Source organism: Caloenas nicobarica, chromosome 7 (assembly GCF_036013445.1).
Source record: "Caloenas nicobarica isolate bCalNic1 chromosome 7, bCalNic1.hap1, whole genome shotgun sequence".
NCBI classification, from domain to species: domain Eukaryota; kingdom Metazoa; phylum Chordata; class Aves; order Columbiformes; family Columbidae; genus Caloenas; species Caloenas nicobarica.
This window is the reverse complement of record NC_088251.1, coordinates 21,527,817-21,542,088: the sequence shown is the minus strand read 5'-3', so window position 1 is coordinate 21,542,088 and position 14,272 is coordinate 21,527,817. Positions and strand designations below refer to the sequence as shown.

General features: G+C 41.3%; 1 protein-coding gene across 7 annotated transcripts in view; it reads left to right on the top strand.

The window, feature by feature from the left end:
- Positions 1–14,272, top strand: part of GBF1 (golgi brefeldin A resistant guanine nucleotide exchange factor 1) — a 106,310-nt gene that overhangs the window by 73,196 nt on the left and 18,842 nt on the right. For 6 of the 7 annotated variants that reach the window (XM_065638460.1, XM_065638457.1, XM_065638455.1 and 3 more), the window contains 13 exons: positions 1,628–1,763; positions 4,040–4,269; positions 5,204–5,372; positions 5,559–5,770; positions 6,480–6,578; positions 7,005–7,199; positions 7,565–7,751; positions 8,184–8,324; positions 8,877–8,965; positions 12,192–12,394; positions 12,846–12,969; positions 13,273–13,398; positions 13,994–14,076. In XM_065638460.1, the coding sequence (XP_065494532.1) occupies positions 1,628–1,763; positions 4,040–4,269; positions 5,204–5,372; positions 5,559–5,770; positions 6,480–6,578; positions 7,005–7,199; positions 7,565–7,751; positions 8,184–8,324; positions 8,877–8,965; positions 12,192–12,394; positions 12,846–12,969; positions 13,273–13,398; positions 13,994–14,076 (1,994 nt within the window). The remainder of the gene's footprint in view (positions 1–1,627; positions 1,764–4,039; positions 4,270–5,203; positions 5,373–5,558; positions 5,771–6,479; positions 6,579–7,004; positions 7,200–7,564; positions 7,752–8,183; positions 8,325–8,876; positions 8,966–12,191; positions 12,395–12,845; positions 12,970–13,272; positions 13,399–13,993; positions 14,077–14,272) is intronic. The other variant, XM_065638456.1, reaches the window with a different exon arrangement.

The following is a 14,272-nucleotide window of genomic DNA, read 5'->3' as shown; positions in this document are numbered from 1 at the left end:
GATTTAGAAGGAGATTCTTGCTGCAAAATTTGGAAGAAATTTTGGATTGGGCTAGATGATCTCCAGAGGTCTCTTCCAACCCCAGCCACTCTGTGAAATAACAAGGAGCAAAGTAATTCTGAGTCTGTTTTTAGCTAACAAGCTCAAGGAAACTGTAGCATAGCTAAAACTTCGGGATTAGTTGTCAAACAAATAGAATTTATGGTGCAAAGAAGAATTATACTAACGGTTTACTACCCTGGCACATAACATTTTCACAAGCTTTGTTTAAATGAGAAAAATTACAGGTCATGTACAACGAGTTAGAATTCTATCTGGAAAAGAGAGATGCAAAAACAGTAGCAGAACCTAGATGGTTTATTGGCATTTAAGAGTAGTAGTATCTGGAAGGAGTCAAGTTACAAAAAAAGGAAGAGACTAAGGAATACAGCTGTTTTCTAGAAAATCTAAATCTGATGCCAGGGATATAAGAAATAAGGAATATTATAGTGTAAAATATAATTCAACAGTGATAAATTTACAAAGAAGAATGCCAAGTAGAGACTGGTACTGATACTTGCTGGATGGTTTCCACCACATGCAAGGTACCTACTCAGTGATCAGGTTTTCACCCCGGATTGAAGAGATCAGACACCATCAGAAAAGTTTACTGCAGCTACCAAACCCAAGAGTCAGTGCAATCCTGAACTTAGAGTAGCTTACCTTAGAAGGAAGCTGGTTTCAGGCCTGCTGTTGCCATTGTCAATGTGACTAAATATCTTATAGTTTTTAGAAGTCCTGGAGCGTCTATGTGTGCCTGCAGTAACAGCGCACAGCAGCGAGTGCCACACAGTCTGTGTTGCTCCTACTGCAGTTCTCACTTGCTCCATCAAAGATCTGGTCAAGAAGGATGTCAAGGTTTAGATTAAATTTAGGTCTGAAGAGAAGTAATGACAGAAGGCAGGTGAAAGCAGAATATGGTTTGTTTCTGAACCACTAGGGTCGTATTTGCAATGTGTCATGCACCAAGAGTGAGTGATGAGAAACACTTGTTAATAGTGAAAGATACCTGGAGGAGGGTGAACATGGCATTGCTATCAAGATGAAGGCTGAATTGAGGCAAGAGATAAGTGACAGAGCTGCAGACTGTGCAGCGTGGGACTGCATGCTCAGGATTCATTCTCGGCCTTATGGTATAGATGGTGAGATTTTAATTGAACTTCAAACCTAACTAGTACTTCCTTATGTACTTTCATTGATGCCTTCTAGAAGTTTGGAAGCATTGGCAAAAGCAAAGAGATTGGAAATGTGCCTTTAGGTCTAAGAGGTTTCTTTATCCTAATGCAAAGCTAGGAGGTATTGATAGGGGAGGAGTGCTGTGATAACTGAACTCTTAGGTATGTATTATAGCAGAGTAACTGCAGTAAATTGTCCCTTGATTCAGGTGTGGGGTGTTGGCTAATATGTGAGTAGTGGGGACTCGGGCTGGTTTGCATGATTTTGAGGTGCTGATTAATTTGTGTGATATATTTAAGTGCTGTTGCCTGACTTCGAGGGTTTTGAGACAGCCTTTGTGGGTTGGCTTGTGTAATCCACTGTGCTATGTGGTTTTGCTATAATGATATTCTTAATGATTTATGGTTTTCAGTTGAAAATGAGAGCTGGAGGAATGAGTGAATCATCAAAATGGAAAAAGCAGAAGAGATCGCCAAGGCCTCCTCGCCATGTAACTAAGGTCTCTCCTGGGACAGAACAACCACCAGCCAATGCCAGTAACATCACAGGTAAGTTGAAATCTGTTTCCAGACACCGGACAGCATCTATTTTAGAGCTTTTTTTGAATCTGTCTTTTTTTCATTTCTCTTAACATGTTGTTCTGCATTACTTGGTTTTAATATTAGTTCTCAGTGACTGTAGCAATAAAACATATCATAGCTTTTCAGATCCAGGAGAAGGGTTTTGAAGGAGGTGAAATACATGCTGATGGAGGAAAGCATGGTCCTGTGGTGAACTTCCCAGCATTTCTCTGTCTTCAGCGTGCCTTACAGAGGTAGTTTGTACAAAAGGGAATGAGGACCTGAAGAGGTGGCTGAGGTTACAGGCAGCCATGTGGTGCGGAGGAGTCGGAGGGTGCAGCACGTGCATGGAAGAGTCTAAGAACAAGAACACTGACAAGAGGGGAGCTAAGGGGAGGGGAATGGAGCTGGGAGAAGGTTTCCTGCAACAGAGATTGCTGACTTAAGTGCCATATTCTTTCCCATGTTCCTGAAGGGTGTGCCAGAGGGTGTGGGTATGGTGGTAACAAGGGAAGAGTGAAGTGTGACTGGGGGAAGTATGCAGGTGGAACTGAGGGATGTGCAGAAACCTAGGTATCAAGGATGTAAAGACTGAAAGTGTGTACCCACAGTCCATGAAATTTGAATAAAAGGCTATGCTCATTAAAGGACAGGGAAATATTGGGTGTGCTTACGACTGTTATGGGAAGAATAGAGACTGTTATATGGTAAGAAGGCATGAAGAGTTATGTGGGGGTAAAAAAGTAGAGGGAACAGCAAAAGTACCAGAAAGGGGATTGTGTGAAGGGAACCAATGGGTATATGCTTGAATCTTTTTTCATGTACTTTGATTCAGCCTGCAGCAGTGATACAGTATGTGACTCATGCTGCGAGCTCAAGAATAGAATGCTGGGGGGCTTCCATATCTTATTGGTGTATAAAAGTAGACTAAGTAGTTAAACTGTTTTTAACCTCTCCTCTGGATAGATGAGTCCCTCTGGTTGCAAAGTACTCTGTCTCTTGTGCACTCTACAATTCGACAGCTTAGACATAAACATTAGCAGTGAAAGGAAGCAGAGAGCAAAACTGGAATAATAGCTGTGTAAAATACCTAGTTCTGACACTTACTGTGTCACGGGAAACTATTCAGTGTAGCATGAACCATTCCGAATGTGTTTCTACACAACAGCATGATTGGTGAAAACTAATGAATGTGATCAGAGTGCATATATTAATAGCTTGGAATGTCCATCTAGATGAGAACTTATTGCTACATAAATCATTAGTATCTATTTTGAAACTTAAATATAAATTCTGTTAAACAGTATTATAACTCCTGTAACATTGTAGAGAGAAAGTTGAATTGTGTTACAAAGCATGTCATTAACTCTGACCTCGTAGTGCTAGGTAATATATTAACTGTGCCTTTTAGGCCAGAATGCTGGCATGGCAGGTGAAGAAGAAAGGATTGCAAAATTGATCATGTATTTCATTTCATTTGTTAAAAATCAAGTAATGTCCTGCTACTTCCTTAAGGCATTTACAAAAATCAAGTCAGCAGTAAAACAGCACTGTGCAAAACCGTACACATTTCAGATGTAAATTTGTTATGTAACTCTGTGCCTTTATTTCATCACTGTGCCCTACAGCGTATCTTCTATTTTTTTTAATAATTGTTTTACATTTTTAAGTTCTCCTCAGAACTATAAGAGCTGCAAATATGTGGGTTTCTTTTAAAGGTAAACTTAGGCTCTTGGAGCACTATCTCATATACAGAAAAAGTGAAAATACTTCATCACTGCTCCTTTTCAGAACCGTTTAAATTCTATTGCAACTCCATTTGTTTAAGGAAAATTAAAGAAATAGGTCTTGCCTTCGAATCAAGTTAAAAGTTTTCACTTTGAAGGAATGACTAATCCTTGATGCAAGTCTTTAAAGTGGTTGTGCTGCTGTATCAAAGAGTAAAGTTCACCTTTTGGACTATTTTCAGATTTCTTCTTAATTATAGAAACCCTCTGCACCCTTTATGTAACTGTGAGTTACCTTATTTGCTGAGTCTGTTAGATTCTAACTATTGTATCTCACGTGTTCGTCTTGTTTGGTTCATTAACACCTGGCAAAAGAAAACTTAATTTATCTACATTCTCTACATTAATGCAAAACTATCTGAGATCATTTGTATTGTGAAGTAGTAATCAAAGTAATTCTTTATTGCTCTATTCCATGTATGAACTTGTGGCTGAGGGACAGAACTATGTGATCTTTTTGCTTCTGTTTCTCATCAGCAAGCGGAGTTACTTTCATAGATGCTCCTTCTCCCAGCTCCTCAGGGAGCTCAGAAAATATTTCATCTGCAGTCAGCCCTGCTACAGACAGTGGTTTGGAGTTGTCCTCACAGACTACCTCCAAGGAGGACTTGACAGACTTGGACCAAGTCACTTCTTTGGGACTTAACGCAGCAATGCCTTCAAATGAGGCCAAAGTCACTGAAAATAATCATCAGCCTGAACTACAGGTACATGGATATAACTTAATAAAGAAAAGTTGCGGCTCCCAGCATAATCAGTTGTGGATTTAGCACTTACTCTCTTTTTTGGTCATAGTGTTTATATTCTCTTTCAAGACTTAGCGTCAGAATAAAACATTCTTCACTGTGATTTGTAAATTCACATTCATTCATTCGTTGTTTTCTGTTGAGACCATCCCCATTGGCTCAGAAGTTGTGCAGCCCACCTGTGCACCTACGTATCTAGTTGTACTCCTGGCAATACCATCAACCTTAATTAAGGGAGAAACTGTTAGAAGGAAATATAGAGGAAATCTGCAGGACAACTCATTTTAATATCTTTAATGGACCATTTTTCTTGAGTTTGTAGAAATTCGGCTATTGATGTTTGTGCATGTACATTGCCGTTGCTGTGAAACATAATTAACCTGAACCGAGGCTTTTGCCAGTAAGTTTTCCTCTGTGTTGTCTCCACTTCCCCTGCAACAGTAATACTGTGGAGAAGATGGATTAGAGCTGCAGGGAACCTTTCAGATCTGCAGATATTCTGAGTGGTAAAAATGCTAAGAAGGCATAGATAGGAATCGTGTGCTGACATTATGTAGCATTTAAAACCAAAAAATGAGCCATAGCCTAACCTCGGGGGCAGTAAGAACTGATAGGTTATAGGAGTATCTTCAAAGTAAAGTTCTTAGTCTCGCAACTGAGAGGTATGTAAAATAGGCAAGAACTAGATGGAAATGAAAGGGTAGACAGAGCTGCAGATTATCTGGAGGCACTCTTTTCTCTTAAATTTTGTGTTCCTGCTCCTCTTCCATGTGTGACATGTAGTTGTCATAGTTTTGAATGAACCATGAACAAATAAGCCTGCCTTTTGACTTGTCTAGTGCTTGTTAACTCTTGTTTTGCTCGTTTCATTCTCAAATGACTGATATCAATGAAGAATGAAAGTCTGAGAGAGGAGAAGATCCAGTCGGCTTCTGTCGAGTCTATCCCTGAGGTCTTAGAGGAGTGCACATCTATAGCAGAACATTCTGACTCTGCCTCAGTTCATGACATGGACTATGTTAATCCCCGAGGAGTGCGTTTTACTCAGTCTTCCCAAAAAGAAGGTGAGAGGTGGGCAGTGTTGCTAAAGTCCTTCCTTGGTTCCACTTTTCTGTTCCACTTTCTGCTAAGTGGGTTGTAAGCTCCTGTTCCTCAGCTGGTCTGTAACAGTTTCATTTATAACACTTGTTAAGGAGCTGCAAAAAGCAAAAGCAAAGTTAAGAGTGCTGATCTCTCTCATTTTCCTTTAGGAGCAGCGCTGGTCCCGTATGGACTACCATGTATTAGAGAACTGTTCCGCTTTCTTATCTCGCTCACCAACCCTCATGACCGCCACAACTCTGAGGTGATGATCCACATGGGGCTGCAGCTGCTCACTGTTGCCCTGGAGTCAGCACCCATTGCAAACTGCCAGTCCCTCTTGGGACTTGTGAAGGAGGAGTTGTGCCGGCACCTATTTCAAGTGAGTCTGGCTTATGCTGGCATGGCATATGGCACTGGGGAGTCAGATACTAATTTGCATCCAAGAGCCTACTGTAATTCGGCAATCCGAGGTTGGGAAGGTCTCAGTTTTCAAATAAGCTCTCTGCTGCATTGCAGTGAGAGTTCTGAATTGCACCAATGAAACAGTGCTGTTGCAAAGCCAGAGAGGTTGTTGTGTTCTGTTTTCTTCAGATCAGGGCCAAGAAGGAGGCAGGTGATTTGAATGAACTGGTCCTGTAGGATAACACTGTTTTGATATAACTGGTTTTGAGGTAATCGTGGATGCAAGTTACCAGCTTAGTAGTAGGCAGAACATTTGGAGAACCAAGCTATTAATTGCACAAGCACCATCCTAGAGGCAAGCCTTCTCCCAAGTTCCTTCTTCACCAAGAATATCTGTGGACTTGGCAGAAGAACAAAGTTGTAATAGGAAAAGTGCTACCACAAGCAGAAGGGAGTTAAGTATATTCATCCTCACTACTGAGACCAGGAGGTTGAATAAGGGATCGTTTTTTGAAATACTATTGCTATGGGAGGCGAAGTGTGGATCTTAAGGCTGCGCTAGATGATGCCTGCAGTGCCACAGTATTTCTATTTATAGCACATCATGACTAGCCTTTGTAATTATTTTGTTTTTCTTTTGTTTTTCTTTTTTTTGTTGTTTTTCTTTTTTTTTGTTTCTTGTTCAGCTACTGAGTGTTGAACGGCTCAATCTGTATGCGGCCTCCCTCAGGGTGTGCTTTCTTCTCTTTGAGAGCATGAGAGAGCACCTGAAATTCCAGCTGGAGGTGAGTTTTTTGAGTATCACTGGGTGCCTAGTAATAGTTTCTTGGGCATCAGTTAAATGCATATATCCAGGCAGTAAGATACAGTCTAAATGTCAATTTGCCTTTTTATAAATGACTCAGTGGGTTATGGGCAGGCTGTGTAGGCCTGTTGGATAATAAAATGTTGGATAATAAAATATCTTTGAGACTGGTGTACTGCATTGCCTGCCTTCCTACTGTTTTTTTTTTTAGAACAGTAAATCCAGGTGGACTGAATGGTAGAACCATTTGAAACATTTCTACAGCCTCCTTCAGAATGAGCCGTCATTAAAGATGATGTCATGTGGGGAGATGAAGCTTGAATCTATTTGTGTAGTCCTCAAAGCTATTCACTGTCCTGCTTTCTTTTTTCTTTCCTTAAACTGAGCTGCCCTGTGTTTCTGCCAGATGTATGTCAAGAAGCTGATGGAAATAATCACTGTGGAAAACCCAAAGATGCCCTATGAAATGAAGGAGATGGCTTTGGAAGCCATCGTTCAGCTGTGGAGGATCCCCAGTTTCGTGACCGAGCTCTATATCAACTACGACTGTGACTACTACTGTGCCAACCTCTTCGAGGAGCTCACCAAGCTGCTTTCCAAGGTGCTGACCTGCGGCGGGAAGGGGGTGGGCGGCGGGGTGCAGAGCGGGGAGCCAGGGGCTCAGGACAAGGATAAGCGCACATGCAGAACTTCACAATGGGAGTGGTTGAAAGATTCGGGGTGAGTAGTCTGCAGGGATGAAGAAGACCATTAAACATTTGGAAGCAGAAGAGGAAAGAATAGCCATGATGCTTTAATAATGTCAGAGCAGATAAACCATTAAGTATATGCTAGAAAGCTTTGTGTTAAAAGTTTGATGTGTTCTGTTTTATGCTTTGGCTTCCCCAAGCTGTGTGGGAAACTTCCTTGCCCCATTATGGTAAAAGAGGCATGAAAGTTGACTAATAGTTATATTTTATTTCCCAGAACGCCTTCCCAGTTTCTGGACAACTGTATACTGTCCATTTGCTGTCTCTGGAAGCATTGCTGACAGTGATAGATAGCACTGAGGCACATTGCCAGGCCAAAGTGCTGAGTAACATACATCAACAAGAGAAGGAAGTTGTCAAATCCAACCCAGAAACCATGAACAGCACCAAAGAAACAAGCAATAGTAAGATCCCTTTCTTTGATATCTTGATATTAAGCTTAGTCTTGTGCTAAACTTGCAGATCTCATTTTGGTAGCTGGCATAGTAAGCTCCTTAAATATGTTTCAGTCTTCCTGTTGCATGCTTTATAACTGCACATTGATGTTAATAAAATTGTTATTTGTAAAATTTATGGATATTACAATGTGCCCTTCATGAAGTTTCTAGAAAGACCATGTCAAGACTGTCAGTCACAAAAGAAGGAGGGTATGCCGTGGAATTCATGTAGACAAAACACTGAGGATACTGAGGAATCACAGTTACTGGGGGAACTCCTTTGGATAAGCACGTTCAATTTAGAGTAATCAGTTCATTATTTCTCTGTTGCTAGCTTTTTCCTTGGCTTATGGGTTTGTTTGTGTGTTGTTTTTTGTTTTGTTTTATTAACTTCTACAGATAATGAGAGAGTACTCAGTGAGGGAAAATCTTCCAGTGCAGTCTCAGAGCCAGCTGGGGCATGTCCTCCCACCAGTGGGTGCCTTATGGCTGACCAGATGAAGGATGGCTGCATGGAACTGGAAGGAGGAAGTGAGGCAGGTAATAGTCTCCACGGTACCCTGGCACTGTGAGCGTGCATATGCTGAGAGTGGTCCTGACTTTGCTGACTGCTCCTGCTGTACTATAGACCACTGTAGCTTTGTGTGTTCAAAATTAGAAGGAGGTATGTGGTGAATATTTGTTTATTACGTGTGCTATATATGCCTACTAACTGTTGCATTTCTTCTGGGAAGAGGTTAGATCTGGTGGGTCACTTTGGGGCAAAAGTGTGTGAAATTCATACCAGTGCTTACTACTTTTAAGGTTGTCAAGGGCTGTCCAGGGGATCAGTAATGTAGGTAGTCAAAATAGCCAGAAAATTAAATCTTGTGGATGTGTGAAATTGTCCACAATAAGAAGCTGCTATGCAATTATGCTGAAGAAAATGTGAGTGGGAGTAATGTAGTAATTGAGTAGTAGGAGTGTGACTGCCATTTGCAGGGCAGCATATCATAGCAAGACTCCATGACTGAAAGTTATGATGGGACACTATAGTGGACTGAGTGCTACTCTGGGGATAGGTTTGACTATAATGACGCTTTGTCCTTCTAGCTGAGAAGAGTATCCCCAGGAAGCCTACTCGATTTTCTTGTATCCTTCCAAGCCCTCAGGAACTTATGCAGATTAAGAACAAAAAGAAGGTAAGATTCGGAATACACTACAAATGGGTATTTGAGTGTTCTCCTTGTTTTCCATTTGTATGACTGGTCATATTTCAGAAATTTTGAGTTCTAGTCTGTGCTGATAAGAATTAAATAGTCACTGAAAATCCTACTACACTGCAGAGACAGCAGTGATTATTATCTGTTCTGGTTTAGTTATGCTAATAGTTGCAAGAGTTGTTGGAGAAATTTTGTGGCACAATTTGTAAGCTAGGTATGTCTGATTTCTGGGTGAGAAAGTCACTGGATCTAGTCTGCATTATATGGAGATAATCAAGTACTTTCCTCAAAAAGGGCAGGTTCCCTACTCTTATCAAACCTGTAAATGGGGAGCATACCAAGAGACTTGTAGTAGAAATTAACAACATAGCCTGGTATTCTGATTTGCTTATTCCTATGTTCACTTTATCATAAAGATGACTGAAAAGATTGTCTTGATTACAGCAAAACCATTCTTTGTCTAGATGTCTGTTTCTTTGAACTTCATTAATCCAAGTTATAATCTAAACTTTGTACAGCTTTTACATTCCCTGAGTGGTTCCAGTCTAGGTCTAGTGTTGACAAACGTGCTCCATGCTGATGACTTTGTATTCATCTGCTGTCTTGTGTCAAACATCAAGTACTGGTCTGCTTGTTCACCTCCAGAGACAGCAGATGAATAGGATATCTAGAGTCCCTATGAGTTGCATGGGACTGTTGTGGTTTGGTTTTTTTTGGTTGGCTTTTGATTAGTTGGTTTGTTTCATTCACAGATGTTCTTTGTACAGATTTGTTCCTTTTGCACAACATGTACATGAGGTAGGTTATTTAGGAAGTGAGAGGCTACTAAATTTCAATAAGAAAATGATAACATGTTCTGAATGAAACATGAGTAGCCATAGTAGTTGTGGAATAAGGAGCCAGATGATATAGTGGAAAAATAGATTAATGTCTTTGAACATTGATAGTAAAGAGAAAGGCTTTTGATTTGCACTTGACTGAAAGGCTTCTGACTTCACTCTCCAGTGTAGGTGTTCTTATTTTACATTTAAACTTACTTGCTTAAACTTACATTTAAACTTACTTAAACAAAAATACTGAAGAAAGTACAACAGGTCTCTTTCTACTGCCATACTAATCTGTGCTTTGTGGTTTGCCCTGACAGTCTCTGAATCTGAATGTAATTTAAGGCAACGGTTTCTCTCTAGGAAGTCTGCTGCACTACTTAGGAACTTGATTCTTTACCTATGACACAGTGCTGCAGTGGGATAATGCTAACTGACTTCCTGAGCCACAAGGACAGTGGGGTGAAGTGATTGTCAGCACAGTCTTCAAAAGAACCACTGAGTTTTGGCATTAGCTAATTTCTAAGAAATGAATGTTGATTTAGTGACTGTTTTATTTGTAGCCCTTCACTTTGCATTAAATCTAGCTTTAATGGCAGCTTTGCTGATGGACTTTGTGTGAAACTCCATTGTTGAGATGGGAAATTGCATAGTGCTTCCACTGTTCTAACTGAAAACCTCTCATGATACTCCAGCTTTGCTGTGCTGGAAAACAAGGTTAGAGGAAATAAAGAGCACTGCCAGTGGCTGAGAATTCCTTAAAGAAAGCTCCAGGTGGCTCTAGAAAAAGGGCAGTGCCTTATACTACAGCAGAAGGCAAAAGGATGTTCATAATTTCTGTTAGTTTGCCCAGGGAAAATCCTTTCCTGACCCTAAATCTGCTAATGATTTCATCCAGAGCAGGTAGGCAGGGCACACAAAATGTTCCACTTAAGTGATATTGATACTGACGTGGCTCCAGCATGTTCTGCTTCATTTAACCTCTGAAGTACTAAACATTACCCCAGCTGAGAGGAGGAAAAAAGCTAAATAAAAGCAGAAGACACATTACGCATCAAATGGAAAGGTTTATTTGATGTTTCCAAACGCAATGACCAGAAGTTCAGAAGCACAGAACTGACGTGATTATAAAGGTAGTGCAAACTGCCAGCAGTCTGGTCTCCTTTCAGGTGGTCTTAAGAAGTATAACCAGTCTATAGAATACCCTGGGGCTTGGATTACAGGATTTACAGCTGAACAGAAATGCTGCTGGCATCATACAGTCCCTTCAGGCCTGTTACACTGAGACAGCACATGATTATTATTTTGTTATGCCCTGATAGGGTCCTTGTGTGCTCCATGCTGTTTCAGGGTCTGTGTTTTACTGCAATTTGAGGATGTTGACACAGGCAGGGGAGGCAGAGAACAGAGGACTGATGGCTTCCGAGGTACTGAGAAACCCAGGGGAGCTCGTAATCATGATGGTCACGAATTTAGTTCACTAGGTCATCACTAGCAGTTTGATCGTGATAGGAGCTAACAGGGAACTGACATTTATTCTGGTGCCTTAGTAAAGTTCATACAGTTGTTTGTGCTTTTGGTTTTTCTGAACATCACCAAGAACACTCAGTTAACCCTTTCTTAGTCAGGTGTTTTATTACACTTACTGTGGTAGAGTCTAGTTTCCTAAAATAGAATCAAGCAGGACAGAGTAGTTGACTTCCCTCCAAAATCAAAAATGCACCTGCTGTTCCCAGCCAACAGATAGCCTGGTCATGCTGGAATACCAGATGTTCCTGGAACCATGTCTCACTAGCAGAATGCTTTCTGGTTCTTAGTTTAAGCTTTTGCAGCACTTCTTCCTTGCATCTGCTGAATTAGTGCCAAGGATTCCTGCTGCATGTCTCCTGGCAGTGAGGTAGAGTACGGGAGCCTGGAGCCAAAGGGGACAGAAGAGGGCACGGAGCAGTACTGCTGTTGTAACTGGGTAGAGTTGATCATTCCACATGTCTGGAGTTCATCAGAGAACTTCCACTGCTCTGTTTACGTGCTAGAGCAAGTAAGGCATTTGGGGTAGCAGAACTAATTGCTTGGTGACATTTCAAAGCTTTTCAAAGCCAGCAGCTGATGCTTGCTCTGTCCAGTGTTATTTGACAGTGAATCCTTGTGACAAATGCAGGTTTTCTGGCCTTGGTTAGCCTTCTTGCTGGATTACACAGTACAATAAATTTTATCATAGAATCATAGAATAGTTTGTATTGGAAGGAACATTCAAAGGCCATCTAGTCCAGCTCCCCTGCAATGCTGAGGTCGATCTATTTTCTACTTTAGCTTGTTCTTGGCATTTACATCAAAAAATAAAGTAAGATTCAAGCTTGTAATTATCAGAATGTCTCCTTCAGCTCCTGATAACCGGCACAGAGCAGTTCAACCAAAAGCCAAAGAAAGGGATACAGTTTCTGCAGGAGAAGAACCTTCTTGCCACCCCCATCGACAACAATGAGGTGGCCAGATGGCTACGGGAGAATCCTCGCCTGGATAAAAAGATGATTGGGGAGTTTGTGAGTGACCGCAAGAACATAGACTTGCTGGAAAGCTTTGTTGGGTGAGTATCTTTCTATCTCTCTTTAATCAGAAAGGGGTGAAAGCTAAGAGTTCAGTGACTTTAAAAAAGCAGTAGAACAGTAGTTCCTGGAGGCCCTGGATTTGTATCACTTGGTTCTCTGTGTGCCATCATTCCTTAATTCTATGCATCTCTAGCATATGGTAGCACCTTAGGTACATATAGTAGTATGATACTTGAACTACTTTTGGTAGAGCCAGTCTCTGAAGACTAGAGAGATGATTACATACATAATAATCTGTAGGATTGTTGATGCTCTCTAACTGTTTTTTGCCTGTTCATGGTGTATTTCTTCTCACCCTCCACTCTTTTCTTTCTGTTCTCTGTGAAATCTGGTATTCTGATGCTGCAAGAAAGAAGACTGTAGTCAGTAAATTTATCCTACTTTACCCATCCTGTTTCAGTTTCTCATTGTGTATCATTCTTCTTGCAGTACTTTCAGTTTCCAAGGTTTAAGGTTGGATGAAGCTTTACGACTTTATCTAGAGGCCTTCAGACTACCAGGAGAGGCGCCTGTAATCCACCGACTATTGGAAGCCTTCACAGAACATTGGAGGGTGTGTACTTGGTGGGCAGAAAGCTCAAAACTGTGGTCTTTATTGTGCATCTGCTTGCCAAGATGGACAGGTCAGGTCTAACTGCCTATATAAGCTTATTGTGCCCTGCAGGCAGCAGCTGTTGTTTTGCAGGAGATGGCAATGGCATGCAGATTTCCAGGGTGCTTTTTGGAATCTGGAGCCAGAGCCTGGGTTTTTGTTTGTCCCAGAAATGATTCAGTACTATAAGTAAGAAAATGGCTTTCTTGGGTCACTAATACCACTGTTCCCATAGGACTAATTTGTGCATAATTTGTCTTTCAGAAATCAAATGGGTCCCCATTTGCTAATAGTGATGCCTGCTTTGCCCTGGCCTATGCAGTTATTATGCTGAACACTGACCAACACAACCATAATGTCCGCAAGCAGAATGTCCCAATGACTCTGGAGGTGGGTGTTACCAGTGTAGGCACCTGTTTTCTCTGATTTTGATAGCAATGTAGTACCTGTTTTTATCTCAATGACATTCTCTTTTTTTCCCTGGCATTCATCACTCATGTTCACAATAAGCTGGTGTGCAGCACTGAAATTGAGTACAGTGGGAGAAGGGAGCTGGGGGCAAGGGGCAGTCTGAAGAAATATGTGCTTAGTATACAACTTGCCATGCAGTCCAGAGGCTTGTGCGTGTGTGAGCAATCTGTATCCTCAGACACAGTAAGAATGAGAAGATTGTTGAACTGCTGGGGGCTTTCTGAGACTTCAAGCCCTGTGAGTGTCAGTGCAGTCGTACAGACCTGTCATTCTGATGTCCATCCTCAGCTAAGCATGTGTTGTGTTGTGTCTGTGCTTTCCTTATGAGCAGAGATGGGTTGCTGCACAATACTGCCACTAAGAAGAGCATTTAGTCTTTGAATTTTGAGGCTGAATGTTAAACAAGGCAGGAGAATGTCCTTCTGGTCCTATGAAAAACAAGTGGAGTAGTGATCCTAGCAAAGCAGTTAAAGCTGGAGATATTAGGAATTAAAGTGGATGAAACTTTTTTCAGGAGTTTCGGAAGAACCTGAAAGGTGTAAATGGAGGCAAAGACTTTGAACAGGACATATTGGAAGACATGTACCATGCCATCAAGTAAGAATCTATCTGTCATTTCCTTGTGTGCGGTGGGCAAACCAGAGTTACTTGGTCTGTGAGACCTCTGGAGAGTACAGAGAGAGATTCACTGATCATGTGCCCGTTTGCCTCAGACCAACTTCAAGCTCTGTGTGGGGTTGCGGTAACAAGTCTGTCATGGTGATTGCACTGGATTTGTATCTTCTCACTCTTG